The sequence below is a fragment of the Kogia breviceps genome, chromosome 2 (genome assembly GCF_026419965.1).
Source record: "Kogia breviceps isolate mKogBre1 chromosome 2, mKogBre1 haplotype 1, whole genome shotgun sequence".
Lineage (NCBI taxonomy): Eukaryota > Metazoa > Chordata > Mammalia > Artiodactyla > Physeteridae > Kogia > Kogia breviceps.
The window spans coordinates 61,550,906-61,567,165 of NC_081311.1; the positions used below are offsets into that span (position 1 = coordinate 61,550,906).

General features: G+C 45.2%; 1 protein-coding gene across 3 annotated transcripts in view; it reads left to right on the forward strand.

Annotated features, from left to right (window-relative positions):
- Window positions 1–6,863, forward strand: part of MICU1 (mitochondrial calcium uptake 1) — a 223,996-nt gene extending 217,133 nt beyond the window's left edge. For all 3 annotated transcript variants that reach the window (XM_059054213.2, XM_059054212.2, XM_067025421.1), the window contains one exon: window positions 5,868–6,863. In XM_059054213.2, coding sequence (XP_058910196.1) covers window positions 5,868–6,028 — 161 coding nt within the window. In that variant the 3' untranslated portion in view covers window positions 6,029–6,863. The remainder of the gene's footprint in view (window positions 1–5,867) is intronic.
- Window positions 6,864–16,260: the final 9,397 nt, after the last annotated feature.

The window sequence follows — 16,260 nt, forward strand, 5'->3', positions numbered from 1 at the left end:
GAGTATTTGAATGTCTCTAGGAAGAAGATGGTACTGATCACTCCACCACCCAGGGCACGTTTCAGTCATTTACAACATAGCATTCCAGCTGCACACCAAGGTGTGTTGTGTCTGTGAGCACTCTGCAGTTTATTTAGCCCATTTAAGGGATCCTGGTTCTGCTCTGGCCTTATTTCTCAGCTATGCTGGCTGATTCAATGATGATAATATTAACAATGGAGGCTCACAGTTTTATCTCTTTGTTTTTTGCCTTAAATTTTTTTATTTTTTATTTTTACTTTATTTTTAAAAATTTTTATTGGAGTATAGTTAATTTACAATGTTGTATTAGTTTCAGGCATGCAGCAAAGTGAATCAGTTATACATACACATCTATCCACCCTTTTTTAGATTCTTCTCTCATATAGATCATTACAGAGTACTGAGTAGAGTCCCCTGTGCTATACAGTAGGTCCTTATTAGTTATCTCACAGTTTTTTCATTGCTTACTATGAGACACATACACTGTGCAAACTGCTCGTTTAATCCTATGACACAGGAGTAGTTTTTTTTTTTTTTTCGGTATGCGGGCCTCTCACTGTTGTGGCCTCTCCCGTTGCGGAGCACAGGCTCCGGACGCGCAGGCCCAGCGGCCATGGCTCACGGGCCCAGCCGCTCCGCGGCACGTGGGATCTTCCCGGACCAGGGCACGAACCCGTGTCCCCTGCATCAGCAGGCGGACTCTCAACCACTGCGCCACCAGGGAAGCCCACAGGAGTAGTTTTAACCACATTTTACAGATAAGGAAGCTGCAACTCAGAGAGGTTAAGTAGTTTTCCCAGGATCACAAAGGTAGTATTAGATAGCAAATCCAGGATTTGAACCAAAAGTGCACTGCCTCCCTCTGTACTATATGACTTCCATTCCCTGTCTCACAGCCAGGATTCACTGTTCATCTTCCTCCAGGAAGCTAGGCTCACAGAATTCAAGAACAGATCAAAAGCTCCTGCATGTGTGAAACCTTCCCTTTTGATCCCAGCATAATGAATCACTCTGGTTTTTTTATTCCTTAACTTGGTTCAATTTGTCCACATTGCTGCATGTTACACTCCATCTCTGTGTATGAGACTTAATGTCTCTACCAAACTGTGAGCTTTTTATGGGTAGTTACAAGTCCTATTCACCTTTGGATCCCCTCTCCCCTGCAAATAGGACCTCAGACAGTACTTTGCACATAACAGGTATTCATTAACTTTTTGTTTGTTTGTTTTTTAATTTATTTTTAGTTGTGCCAGGTCTTCGTTGCGGCAGGTGGGTTACTTAATTGTGGCATGCAAACTCTTAGCTGCAGCATGCATGTGGGATCTAGTCCCCTGACCAGAGATTGAACCCACGTCCCCTGCATTGGGAGGTGGATTCCCAACCACTGCACCACCAGGGAAGTCCTCATTAACTTTTTAAGTTGAACTTGAGTTATTTAAATCTCCCCCCTGAACCCACAACTGAGGTCTGAGTGAAAGGAAGCCCCAGAGTGAGGACAAGGAGAGTCCTCATCCACAGGGAAGGGTGGTCATTCTCTAGAGCTGCCCTGTCCAATATGATACCACAGTTACATGTGGTTATTTACATTTAAATTAATTAAAATTGAATACAATTTAAAACTCACTTCTTCCAGTATCACACATGGCTGGTGGCTCCTGTATTGAAAATGGCACAGATAAAAACGTTTCCCTCATCGCAGAGTTCTAATGGACAGCACTGCTGCAGAGAGAGTAACTCTCCCCAGGTTTTGTTTTTACTCTACTCACTTTTAGGTAGTTTGAGTTTTTTCCAAAGATCATTTTTATAATTTTTGAAGCCAGTATCCAAGAGCTGGTTTGTGAAATGAATATGGGAGTAATGGCAACCAGCATCACAGTTCCCCTCTTCTCCTGGGAAGTCCTGGGAAATGTTTGATTTTCCAGCCTTTTAGAAGGAGGCTCTATTACCTTTAAAACATCATTTTATCTCTGGGACCTAATTTTTTAATTGAGATATAATTGACATATAACATTGTATTAGTTTCAGGTGTACAACATAATGATTCAATATTTGTGTATATTGCGAAATGATCACCATAATAAGTCTAGTCACCATACATGTTACAAATTTTTTTCTTATGATGAGAATTTTTAAGATCTACTCTCTTAGCAACTTGCAAATATGCAATACAGTGTTTTTAAATATAGTCTTCATGCTGTACATTATATCCCCATGACTTACTTATAACTGGAAGTTTGTACCTTTTGAATCCCTGCACCAGATTTCATCCACCTCCACCCCCCCAACCTCTAGCAACCTCCAATCTGTTCTATATATCTATGAACTCAATTATTTTTGTTTGTTCGTTTTAGATTCCACATATAAGTGAGATCATACAGTATTTGTCTTTCTCTGATTTATGTCAGCATAATGGCCTCAAGGTCCATCCATATTGTCACAAATGGCAAAGTTTCCTTTTTTATAGCTGAATAATATTCCATTGTACAGGGCTTCCCTGGTGGCGCAGTGGTTGAGAATCCGCCTGCCGATGCAGGAGACACGGGTTCGTGCCCTGGTCCGGGAAGATCCCACATGCCGTGGAGCAACTAAGCCCGTGAGCCATGGCCACTAGGCCTGCGCGTCCGGAGCCTGTGCTCCGCAATGGGAGAGGCCACAACAATGAGAGGCCCGCATACTGCAAAAAAAAAAAAAAAAAAAAAAAAAAAAAATTCCATTGTACAAACAATATATATACACACACACACATATCACATTTTCTTCATCCATTCATCTGTCCATGGACACTTAGGTTGTTTCTGTGTCTTAGCTCTTATAAATAATGCTGCAGTGAACATAGAGGTGCATATATCTTTTCAAGTTAGTGTTTTTGTTTCTTTCAGATAAATACCCAGAAGTGGTATTTGGATCGTATGGTAGTTTTATTTTTAATTTTTTGAGGAACTTCCATACTGTTTCCCATAGTGGCTGCACCAATTTACATTCTCTGCAACAGTGCACAGGGTTCCCTTTCCTGCACATCCTGGCCAACACTTGTTGTTTGTTGTTGTTGTTGTTGTTGTTGTTGTTAACAGCCATTCTGACAGGTGTGAGGTGGTATCTCATTGTGGCTTTGATTTGCATTTCCCTGATGATTAGTGATGTTGAGCATCTTTTCACGTGTCTATTGGCCATCTGTATGCTTCTTTGGAAAGCATCTGTCCAGGTCCTCTGCACATTTTTTAATCAGGTTGTTGGGTTTTTTGCTGTTGAGTTGCATGAGTTCTCTATATATTTTGCATTTTAACCCCTTAATCAGTATATGATTTGCGGATATCTTCTCCTGTCTAGTAGATTGCCTTTTCATTTTGTTGATGGTTTCCTTTGCTATGCAGAAGCTTTTTAGCTTGACATAATCCCACTTGTTTATTTTTGCTTTTGTTACCTTTGCTTTTGGTGGTAAATGGGGTTTATTTTCTTTTTGTTTGTTTGTTTGGTTTGGTTTTTTTTAATTTTTTTATTTTTATTTTTTTGCTGCATTGGGTTTTCATTGCTGCTCACAGGCTTTCTCTAGTTGCGGTGAGTGGGGGCTACTCTTCGTTGCCATGCGTGGGCTTCTCGTTGTGGTGGCTTCTCTTGTCGCAGAGCATGGGCTCTAGGTACGTGGGCTTCAGTAGTTGTGGCACACGGGATTCAGTAGTTGTTGCTCACTGGCTTAGTTGCTCCGTGGCATGTGGGATCTTCCCGGCCCAGGGCTCGAACCCACCAGGGAAGCCCGGGGTTCATTTTCTTAATCTACAGAAAAGGGAAGTAGATATTAAATGTGAAAGCCATTGTCATTTCTACCAGTGCAAGATCTTAGGTCAAAATGCCAGGGGACAGAGAATTCCAATTTTCAAACAGACTTGTTTGTCACAGAATTTAGAGTTGCAGTCACAGATCACCCATGCACACAAATGACATTCAGTCATATATCCAATTCACAGGTAACAAAGGCCGTTCAGACTGGTCAGCCCTGGCCTTAGGGAAGCAAGAAGCAAATCCCAGAGTAGTTTGAATGAAATAACCTCAGGTTTTGGGAATTCCCTGGTGGTCCAGTGGTTAGGACTCCATGCTTTTACTGCCCGAGGGTACAGGTTTGATCCTCCGTCGGGGAGCTAAGATCCTGCAAGCCACAATGCCAAAAAATAAATAAACAGAAATAACTTCAGGTTTTTTCATCTTAAGCTTCTTTTTATACAAAATATTAAGAATCCTATTTAGACCTTTTTGTTCTTTTAATTGCATTCTTAATAAGCCATATTACTGATTAACTCTCAGCCCAGCCAGGCTACTTTTTAACTTTTTAAGTTAAAGTATAATATACATACAAAAAAATGCAAATACCTTAAGTGTGGAGCTTGATAAATTTTTAAAAACTGAACACACCCATGCATCATCCCAAAGCAGCACATCACCAGGACTGCAGAGCTGCCTGGTGCTGCTGCCTTCCTGTCACTTACACCCCCGAGGGCGGCCACTTCCCTAACTTCTAGTGCCATAGGTTAGCTTTACCTGTTTTTTGTTTGTTTTAATCTTGCTCTGAGGTTTCCCTGAGGCTGCCCATGCTCTTTTCAGACAGCAGACATGGGCCCGTTTAGGTTTTCAGGTACTCTACACAGAAGTAAACCAATTATTCCCTCTTACTACTTTCTTCCCAGACTGATCATTAGTAGTAGAGGTCTGTTTGCTAGTTTCCTGTCACCACCAGTAATGGCTGCCATTCTTTTAATCAGCAGACATTTACTCCTGGGCATCTAGTCAAATGGTAACTGTCCTCTACTTTTGGAGTGGTTACTATTCCATGTGGCTTGAGAAGTGACCTTGGATCAGACCAGATGCTCTCCAGGTTCTCCTCCAGACCTGAGAGTCTGCCACTGCAGAGGGTCAAATGAGAAGCCATGAGGAAATGGGCTTAACCCAAAGCCAGGTTTTGATTTTAGTTTGCACCATGAAAAGCCTCATCATGTCTCACCTGGACTATTGCAGCAGCCTCCTAACTGGCTCCCATACTCACTCCATCTGTGCCACTCTCCAGTCTGTCACCATCATCCAGCTAGAGAAATCTACCCAAAATGGAACTCTAACTACATCCCCTCTCCCAGTGCTTTCCTGCCCTGAAGATAAAGTGCAAACCCTTTCATAAGGATACAAGATCCTTGAGGACCTGTCTTGAGGACCTGTCTCCTGCCTTCCTCTTTGGTTTACTGGCCATACCCCTATCTTTGTGTGTCCAGCAATACCTAAGTCCTTGTAGTTCTCTAACAGCTGTGCTGCTTCCTACAGGTGTCTTTGCTTATGCTACTACCACTACTGGAATGCCTCCCCCATCTCACTCCCCTCTGCTTGGCCACTTCCTGCTCATCCTTTGGGATTCAACTTAGGAGTCACCTCCAGGAAGTGTTTACTGATCAGTACTTGCACCCTCCCCAGTCTGGGTTAGGTAGTCTTCCTCTGTGCCCCCATAGCATCCTCTGTTTACCCCACTATGGCATTTACCATACTATTGAAATAATGTACTTGTCTCTCCCATAACCTGATGGTATTTCAAGGGACAAAGTCATTTTTATCTCTTTATTCTCAACATCTAGCACAGGACCTGACATATATATTCTCATTCAAGTTCTGTCACACTACACTGAACTATCACTGAGTTGCAATTGGAAACATCAAGGACAGTACAAACCAGTTCATTTTTAACCAAGAGAATTCAGTTTGGCTGTGAGAGAGCGCTAGGCTTTGGGACCTACATGATGTGAGCAATGGAATTGTCTCATTGTCTTTGTTCCAAGGCCATCACTTATCCCTGTTGTGTTTGCCTCTTCTTCTAGGCAACGGAGAGCTGAGCAATAAGGAATTTGTTTCTATCATGAAGCAACGGCTGATGAGAGGCCTGGAGAAGCCCAAAGACATGGGCTTCACCCGCCTCATGCAGGCCATGTGGAAATGTGCACAGGAAACTGCCTGGGACTTCACTTTGCCCAAACAGTAACCCAGAACTGCATGTGGAGCCGCGCCTCCAGGCCAAGCACCCTGGCCCCTTGGGCAGAGCCTTGGCACAGTCCTCCCTGCTGCTGCTTCCGGAAGTAGTGCTCCCCTCCTCCTGGGAATGATCTCAGGACTCATCAAGTTTCCCCTCTCCCAGTGTTCTGCTAGGCCCTGGTTCTAAACCAGTGATTCTCCCTAGAGGTCCTCAAAAACATGAGCAGGTCCTAAAAGCGCAGACCTTTGGCACGTTTGACAGTACTACCCATTTAAGCACCCCACAGACAAAGAATGCGGGAACCATCCATGTACCTGCCAACCCTGGGAAACACCCATTTCTTAAGTCATCTTGGTGTGGATTTATATTAACAAGAACATTCCTTGCTTCTCCTCCTGCTGGTGTTTTTTAAGCTACAAATTGGGAAAACCTCTGGCAGAAAAAGGAAATCAGTGATGAATGATAATGAGGATGACCCAGGCACCCTGAGCTGGTGGGAAGCCTGGGCTAGAGGAAGGATCTGTGTCAGTCCCCAGGGTGGCTCTGAGGCGATGTGCACAGTGGGAATGGAGCAAGATTAGGAATTTAAAGTAGCTGCTGCATGGCTCTCTCCACTCCCTTCTTTTCCTCTCAGGCTCCCTAAGAAGACTCCAGCACAACTATGCTTATTAAATGAGCAGCAGTGATTAAGCTCATGGCCCCTGCGAGTGCCATTTCCCCTCCAGGCATGTGCCTCTGAAGCTGAGTCCTGGCTCAGAGCCTGTCTGCCCTGTCTTAAACACTTGTAAAATAGCACTTTAATTATAACAGTTTGCAGTAAAGCCCCCCCCCCACCACCACCAAAGGCTCTTGTCTCCTTTACTTTAGGGTCCTCTGGGGCCCTTTTCATTTCACTTCTCCACTGGCTTTGAGATCCTAGCAGTGAGAAGGCACTTCATGCATAAACCAAAAGTGAGGGCATTTGGAGGTTAGTGGTGGCATTTTCCAGCAAGGTTTGGATAGCACTTCATCCTGGACCAAGGCTACCAGGTCCAATGTAGTCCGTGATTACTCATGCCCCACGAGAAGGAACCAAGACAGGGTGGTGGGGGATACGCGACATCATCTGGTACGGTGGACCTAAGTGTTAAGAACCATAGCAACCGGGAATTCCCTGGCGGTCCAGTGGTTAAGACTCTGCCTTCTCACTGCTGAGGGCCCGGGTGCAGTCCCTGGTCGGGGAACTAAAATCCCACAAGCTGCGCAGCATGGCCAAGAAAAAGAAAAAAGAAAAGAACCATAGCAACCAGTGTTTTATGTGGATTTAACTCTGCCACTAACTGTGTGACCTTGAGCAAGCAAGCAATTTCCCATCTGTTTTCTCAACTATAAAATGACATAGGATTGAGCTTAATGGGCTTAGAGGTTTCTTCCAGGTCCAGAAAGCTCTCCTTCCAGAACCTCCAGGTAGTGCTCCTTGGCACAATAGGGTCTCGCATCCAATGTAATAGCACCACCACACCAAAAACAGTGCTTCCTGCGAGGCCTAGAAGTTGGTAGGGAGTGTTTATCAGGCAGAGAAGAGCAGAGACATAGGTCTGCACCTGTGGCTCCACACGGACAGTACCAACCCCAGCATTTTCTCTAGAGCAATTTAATAACCTCACTTCTAATATCCTTTCTGGGAGCAGATTAGATTATCTCTAAAGGAGTTTCCCACTCATGCACCTCATCTATCTTCCACTGTTTCCTTTCTTGTGGTACGTATTCCTGGCACCCAAGTGTAGCTTTTGCCTTGCTCATTGCCCCAGGGCTGAGGCATCAGCAAAATGTGAGCTTTTTCTTAAATTTGTCCCATAATCCCCAAATCACTCTTTTCCCCGATCCTCATTTCTCCAGCCTGAAAGAGAAGTCCCTTTCACAGCCTCTGTGGGGCATTCACTCCCTCACCAGAAGAGACCTGCCAACTGGCCTGGGTTCACTGAAGCTGAAAGCCAAAGCATAGCAGGAAAGGATAAGGATCTCACCTGCAACATCTTGAAACCCAGGGTCAAGAGCACCTATGACAAGAACGTGGAATTCCAGCTGAACTCCATTAGCTCCTAGGAGAGCCTGAGGAAGCAGAGGCGGTCCAGGTGCTCAAGAAGACAGGACGACCACACTTTGGCACAACAGGGCAAATGTGCAGGCAAAAGGTACAAGCTGAGTCACCCAGAAGAGGCCAGGATGCCCCAAGGAAGTCCTTGACCAAGGAAGCATGTGAGCTCCCTGGTGGTCTAGTGGCTAGGATTCGGTGCTTTCACCAAGGAAGCATGTGAGTAGGCTGAGGGGACTTGAGTAGGCAGAGTTTGGGGGTAAGGCTGGGAGCATTTGGGAATACAGAAGGCTGATAATGTGCTTCTCTTTTTATTCCCATTGTTTCTTCTACCTAGACAGAATAACCTTCCCCTCTGCCTTCAGATTCAGATCAAACTGTCCCTTCCTTAATCCTCTTCCAGACAAGATTCGTGGCCCCTCCTTTGCCTCCCAAGGATCTCTTGCTCACCCATAACAATACTGCTGTAATTTGACGTAATTTTTGTGAGACTGTCACCCACAAAGTTCAGACCCAAAGCAGAGACATAATCAAAGAAAGAGTCCACCACCAAAAGCAAATTTTAAAATATTTCTCGAACGAGGTAAAAGTGATACTAGCAGTGCCTCAATAAATTCCTCCTGAGACAGGCTGGGACCTGGGCCCTTTACTGCAGTGCTTGCACCTGGACACACATCTCCTCAAGCAACAGAATACAAAGAAACTAATGGAATTAAAAATAATTGCACGCATGCCGCAATCCAGGCAATTATGAGCAATAAGATAAAAGGCCACAAACCGACGGCCACTTAGGTGCTGGGAGCAAAAGCAGGGTACTGTGCATGATCCCTGCGCACAGCACCACCAAGAGGGTGGGCAGAACACCTAAGCCACTCCTCCAGCCCCATCTGCAGATCTGCCTCCATCCTCACCCCACTGAAGGAACCAGCCTGCCCTCCACGGAGAGTGAGCAAGGGCACCTGTTACTTGTTCTCACTCCCTCGTGCTGCGGCACAAGTCCCAGTAAAGCCTTGCCTGAATTCATCATCTGGCCTCTTATCAATTTCTGTTGGTTAAAGTGTCCAAGGACCCAAGTCGGTAACACTCCTACACACCCACAGCTGTTGTCTACTTTTGTTATTGTTCTCTACTTCTTAAAAAAATAAATAACTCTCCAGTTCTAGCCTCTAAGCTTTGGAGAGGAAAGGAAACTAAGAGGGAAGCCAGGCTGCTAGGCTTCCTTGATGGGCTCAGCTGGGCTTCCTAGATGATCTAAGAGGACAAGCAGGGAGAATGTGGAGAGTTACTAAGGAAAGAGCATAAGAACATACATGAAATACAAAAATCATCATTTTAATAGTTTTTAGTGCCCCACCTAGTTTTATGTCTGGTTGGAGCATAGGCACCGAGTAGGACCCTTAACACAAAGGAAAAGGCCAGACAGTGACTGCTGCTAGACAAGGAGGAAAGGACAGCAGCAGGGGAGCCAGGAGTCAGGTTCCCAGGCCAGAGCATCCTCTCCAAGCCCAAGCACAGCCCCAGCCAGGTTATGTGTCCCAACAAGCAGCTCAGAAAAGGAACGTGGACCAGAGTAGTTCAGCTTTCAGGCTTTAGGTGCCACCTGCTGGCAAGAAGGCTCAGTGCCAGGAGTCACTGGCAGGGGAGGGGCAGCTGCTGGAGTCCAGCCTAGCCCCAGTCCTGCTCCAGAGTTCCCAGGGACCTGGGTGGCATGGGGCGGACGGGGATGAACAACCAGAGATGAACCATAACCACGAAGAGAGGCACGATGGATATGATGATACCTGAGGGGAGGGAAGCAGCCGTGTATTGTTCTCTGTGGCTCCAGAATGGGAATTTTTACCAGCAAGTGAGAGGGTAAGAGTCACCATTCTACAGCTCTTCACTGATCACCTACTGTGGGCCAGGCACTGAGCAAGGTCTTCAAGGAGTTTTCAGGAGGAATCTAAAAGTGAGAAAAACAGAAAAGAAGCAAAAAGGTTAAGTACAAGCTGTGTGAGAGCACTTAGAAAAGCAGAAGGCTATCTAATCCAGATTTGGAAGTTCAAGGCAGGCTTGCAGAGAATTTTTTTTTTTATTAAAAAAATACTGAGACCTGAGGGTTGAGTAGGAGTTAACAAAGGGGGAAGGAGGAGCGTCCGGGCAGCAGGTACGGAATGTGCAAAGGTCCAAAAGCCAAAAAGCATGTTTCTGGGAATGGAAGTTCTAGGGTGTACTCAGTAAGTACAGATTGGGGAATGATTTTGTTACCCAAGGATGAATTAATATGGCGGTCATTCACAAAAAAAGATGACAAAAAATACCGTTGGGTATTTTGAAACACACTTATAGATAACTAATAGGTTATAGAAAAAATCATGATGGAAATTTGTAAATGCTTGGAACTGAATATGATAATGAAAATACTAGATATGAACACTTGTGGGACACAGCTAAAGGGAAACTTAGAAACATCTTAACTTCCATACTTATTTACAGAAGATGGGCTGACAGTTAATAAGCTAAGCATCTGCCTCAAAAAGTTGGAAAAAGGGACTTCCCTGGTGGTGCAGTTGTTAAGAATCCGCCTGCCAATGCAGGGGACACGGGTTCGAGCCCTGGTCCAGGAGGATCCCACATGCTACGGAGCAGCTAAGCCCATGAGCCACAACTACTGAGCCTGTGCTCTAGAGCCCATAAGCCACAACTACAGAGCCTGCGTCCCACAAGTACTGAAACCCGTGCGCCTACAGCCTGTGCTGCACAACAAAGAGAAGCCACCACAATGAGAAGCCCGCACAACGCAATGAACAGTAGCCCAGGCTCGCTGCAACTAGAGAAAGCCCGCACGCAGCAACGAAGACCCAACGCAGCCAAAAAATAAAAATAAATAAATATTTTTTTAAATTTATAAACAAAATATTCAATAGCTATAGTAAATTGGATCAATAGTTAAAAATCTGCTTACAACAAAAAGTACCAAACCCAGATGGCTTTATATAAGGGAGAAAAAAAGAAAACAGGACCAGGTTCTATAGGACCCTGTAAGCTCCAATAAGGAGTTTGGACTTCTATCTTAATGCCACTTAGGAGCCACTGAAGGGTTTTAAGCAGGAAAATGACATAATGAGCTTTGCATTTTGGAATGATGACTTCGCCTGCAAGGCTACAGATGGATTGGAGTGGGATCCAGGTTGGAGACTGCTATAATAATCCAGTTAACAGATGCTGGAAGCCTGGATTAGGGGAATGGCTGCAGAGTTGGAGAGTTGCTAACAGATTTGGAGATTTGGAAGATGTTCAGATCACGCCTGAGGGGTAAGCGTGGGGCATATAAATTGGAGGATGGTAAGGGAGAGGAAATAATTCAGCATGAAACCCAAATTTGTTTGGGTAACTGGGTGTGTGATAGTGCTCTTCGGGGGTTAGGGAGGCTGAGAGAACCAGGTTTGGGTGGAGAATGATGAGGCAATTTTTTGATATGGTGCCTGAGAGATATCCCAGTAGAAATACCTAGTAGGTAGGTAGATATGAGTCTGGACCCAGGAAAGAGGTCTAGGGGATCTTCTAAAAACCTGGGTTCTCCCAATTTCAAGGCCAACTAATCATGAACCCATGAGGTCTGAATCAGTGTCCTAATACCAGCTCCATCTCTTCCCCAAGAGAAGCCGGGAATAGAGACCATCAAAGTGAAAGGAATTTGAATCAAAGAACCCATACTTGCAACGTCCCTGAAACAGACATGTTTGGGAGAAAGGACTTCAAGTGCCCTATGCCCTTATCCTCCAGCCTCTGGCCCTCCCTAGATGTGAGGTCTCCTCCTTCTTCAGGGAGAAATAGGGAGCAAGGGACTGAAGTGGAGATCCAGAGATGCTATGGAGACATCTTCATGTGTTCAACGAATAATTTATTGAAGCTAAAATTGAAAATTCGATTACCTATCAGTCATTCACACTCTTGGGTGAATTTTCATCATCTTCAATGTGAGGTTTAGGTTTCTTTTTTTTTTTTTTTTTTTAAATAGGTGAACACTCACATGTTTCCAAAATCAAACTTTCACTTAAAAAGTATACATTGGGGGCTTCCCTGGTGGCACAGTGGTTGAGAGTCCGCCTGCCGATGCAGGAGACACGGGTTCGTGCCCCAGTCCGGGAAGATCCCGCATGCCGCGGAGCAACTAAGCCCGTGAGCCATGGCCGCTGGGCCTGCGCGTCCGGAGCCTGTGCTCCGCAACGAACAGTGAGAGGCCCGCGTACCGCAAAAAAAAAAAAAAAAAAAAAAAAAAAAAAAAGTATACATTGGAAAGCCTCATTCCCAACCATTCCCACAGCTGTATTCCATTCTGTTCCATCGTTTAATCAGTAAGGGTAGTTTTTTTGAAGAGAGATTTTGGACCCTGGAGCTCTCTGAAAGGGCGGACTTGGTGGGTAGGCATTTGGAGACAGCAGGGGACACTGGGTAGTCAGCGAGCAAAAGAGCAAAGGACAGGAAGTGGGGGACATTCCACTGACTTGGTAATTCTTCCTGGAGCCTTAGGAAGGAATTTATCCCCCTGGCTAGCTCAGGAAAACTCTGGGTAAAGTGTTTGGGGAGAGAAAAACCTGTCTCTGGGATTCATTTATTCTATTCATTTAACAAATAGGGCCTTGTGCTCAGACTGTGGGGAGCATAAGGGCAAGATCTCCATCCTGGTTTAGCTGGAGACAGGAAGTAAACAGACTCACAAGCAAAGGGCACCAACTGTGCAGAGCAGCGAAGGTGGGTGTCCATGGAGGAGCCAAGCTAAGTGCAATGGGAGTTCATGCAGGGAGAGCTCTTGGAGGAGTTGGCCCTTTCTCAGCCTCAGACCCAGGCTCAGATGTCATCTCCCCCTGGAAACCTTTCCAATTCTACACACACAAGTAACAGCTCCCTCTTCTGAGCCTCTTCAAGCTTACACTCAATCCCACTGTTGTACTTAACCACACTGTCCTCTAATTCTTTTAATATCTCCCTTACTAGACTGAAAGCTCCCTGATGTCGGGTCCTGTCCTTTATTCTCGGTGCATCTCTGAATCCCTAAAACTCTGCACAGTGCCTGGCTTTCAGTGTAGACATCTATTAAATTTATTCCATCTCTCCACAGAGGAGATAGAGTTTAAGCTGAGCCCTGAAGAACTCGTTAGGTTTTGGACAGGTGTAAAAGATAATTAAGGAGGACACAGGCAGATGGGTGGGGGGAGGGGGTGAAATGTATCTTAAGAGTGATGGGGAGGGGACCATAGGAGATTAAAGCATGTTAAGGTCAGGCTGAATTCTTGGTGTCCCCAAGGAGAGGAATCCGGAGGCTGGTGGTCCCCTAATACAGCACAAGGGTTTTTTCAGCTCTAGGAGCAAAATGAGGAGAAGCTGAGATTCATTGGGAGAATCATTTTCCCAGTGACTTCACCTGGATTTCTATGACGGCAATTAAGGATGTTATGTCTCTTTTTAGGCCTCATCCTCCCACCCATGCCATGATTCCAGCTAGTCAGGATAGAAGTTTCTAATTTTTTTCTTAGATCAACATCATGACATCTTGATTTCAAGAACTATCAAGGAGAAACTGTAATTTCAGGTCATCCCTGGCATACCAGTTCCATTTTTTAAACTACATCTATAGACCAAGGGCCATGATGTTTAACATGAACTGAGCAGGAATGTGACTCTCTTCCTGGCCTTTGGACTGAGAAGGAACCACAGAAAGTCAAATTGCCTCCGGACAAAAAAACAAGACAACCGGTTTGAGATCTTTAAGAAAGGTAGGGAGTGATAACATGGAAGCTGGTTAGACCAGCATTCAGGCTGAATTTATAATCCCTCTGAAACAACACAGCCTTTCTGAATTGAAACACTTCCTTGAAACGAGGCAGGAAGAGGTCCTACCACACATGCACACACTCTGCCTCCTCTCCAGACCATGCCGACCAAGCCAAATTATTGACTATGGACTCAAAATTGATATGCCTTGTGGGAAAGGAGAGGAGGGCTTACTAGCCAGTAGCTGAGCAACCACAGTCCAGTTCTTTGACACAACAAATTACAGGCCTTTTACACAGGAGCACCCTTCTCACAACGTGACGTGCCTGTCGTCAGCCTGACAAGGGGGCGCCTCGTGACACTCAGGAGATGGAAGAGATACTTAGCAAGAGAGGGGACTACCTAGCAGTCCCGGTCAACAAACCTCAGAGAGGCTATGTGAAAGGTGCCCCAGTGTTTATCCTTTAACACATATGAAGGACCGATCAATTTGTGGAGACCTTAACTTTCTCCAAGCGTAGGGCTGTCTTTTTTTTTTTTTGCGGTATGCGGGCCTCTCACTGTTGTGGCCTCTCCCGTTGCGGAGCACAGGCTCCGGACGCGCAGGCCTAGCGGCCATGGCTCACGGGCTTAGTTGCTCCGCGGCATGTGGGATCTTCCCGGACCAGGGCACGAACCCGTGTCTCCTGCATCGGCAGGCGGATTCTCAACCACTGCGCCACCAGGGAAGCCCGTAGGGCTGTCTTATTAAGAAGACGCTGATTTCTTCACACCAGGATACTCTTTACAGCCCAGCTTGGAGTTTTCATTGGGAAGAGAACAGTGGGAATGGAAAGAAAGGTTGGATGGGAAGAAATTTCCAAGGGTGAACCTGTAGCCAAGGAGGCCATGACCTTGCTTCTTATTACACTGAGAAAATAAAGGCTATCTGAAAAGAACTTCCTTGTGTTCCCACTTCCAGATCTGCCAGCTGGCCCACAGTATACCTAGCCACACTCCTGAAAATCAATGAGTTGTCCATGCCACTATCTAAAGCCATGCCATCACCATGCCCGGTATGCCACCTCCTCTGTTTATTCCTATAATTGTCTCCTCTCTTTCCTTTTACCAAAATTTCTTACCCAATTAAATAATTCCTATCACAGAATGCTATAATATATCCCATCTTAAAAAACAAAAACCAAACTTCCCCAGTCTTCCTCACGTTCCCCACATTCTTCATCCATTTCTTCCTTACCCTCACTCTCTGAAATTCCTTCCTGTCAGGCTTTCACTGCTTATCATCTGCTGAGAGCAGTCCTGTCAAGGTCACCACCGACCTCCACCTTGTAAAATCCATTGGTCATTTCTCAGTCCTCACAAGTGCTTGTCCTCCCACAGGGTTTACCAGAGTCTGGCCCCTCCCTCCCACTTGAAACATTTGTTAAGTGAAAGTAATCTTCTTACCTTGCTGAGCTGCTGCTTCATTCCCCCTTCCTGGATGCTCCTGTTCCAGACCTCTAAATATGAAACTGGCAAAGGGCTCGGTAACCAGACCTCTCCTCTTCCCTACCTACACTCGCTTCCTTGGGGCATTTAGTCCCACGGCTTTAAATACTATTTCTATTTCTTTGTCCACCTAGCCTCGAAGCTTTAAATGTCATTTATATATAGTGATAATTTCCAAAATTATATTTCCAGGCCCATCCTCTTCCTTACACCCTACTTACATACAAATTCCTACTCTACGTCTCCACTTGACTCCAAAAGGCATCACGAACTTAACATACCCTAAATCAGACATTTAATATTCCTCCTACCAAACTGCTCCTCTCACAGTCTTCCCCCAGTTTCGGTAAATGGAAACTGTTCTTCCACTTACTCAGGGCAAAATCTTGGAATCATCCTTGACTCCTTTCTTTCTCTCACATCCCACATCCAATCCATCAGCAAAATCATTTTGATTGTCTTCAAAATATATCCAGAATTTGACTACTTCTCACCACCTCCACCATCACCTTTATCCAAATTACTATTAATTCTCACCCGGATTATAGTAGTAGCCCCCAAACTCTCACCTGTAGTAAGACTCTTACCAAATCTCGCTGGGAAGGCCACATAAGGACTGAAAAATGACTGATGGGGACTTCCCTGGTGGTCCAGTGGTTAAGACTCCTCACTCCCAATGCAGAGGGTTTGATCCCTGGTCAGGGTACTAGATCCCACATGCTGCAACTAAAGATCCAGCATGCTGCAACTAAGACCCAGCGCAGCCAAAAATAAGTTTTCTTTTTTTTTTTAAAGAGAAATGACGGATGGATTTGCCAATGTGGGTCACTGGTAACGTTGATAAGACTGATTTCACTGGATTGATCAGTAGGCATAAAAGCTTGACAAAACTGGATTCCACTCTACAGTGGAATCCTACATGCTC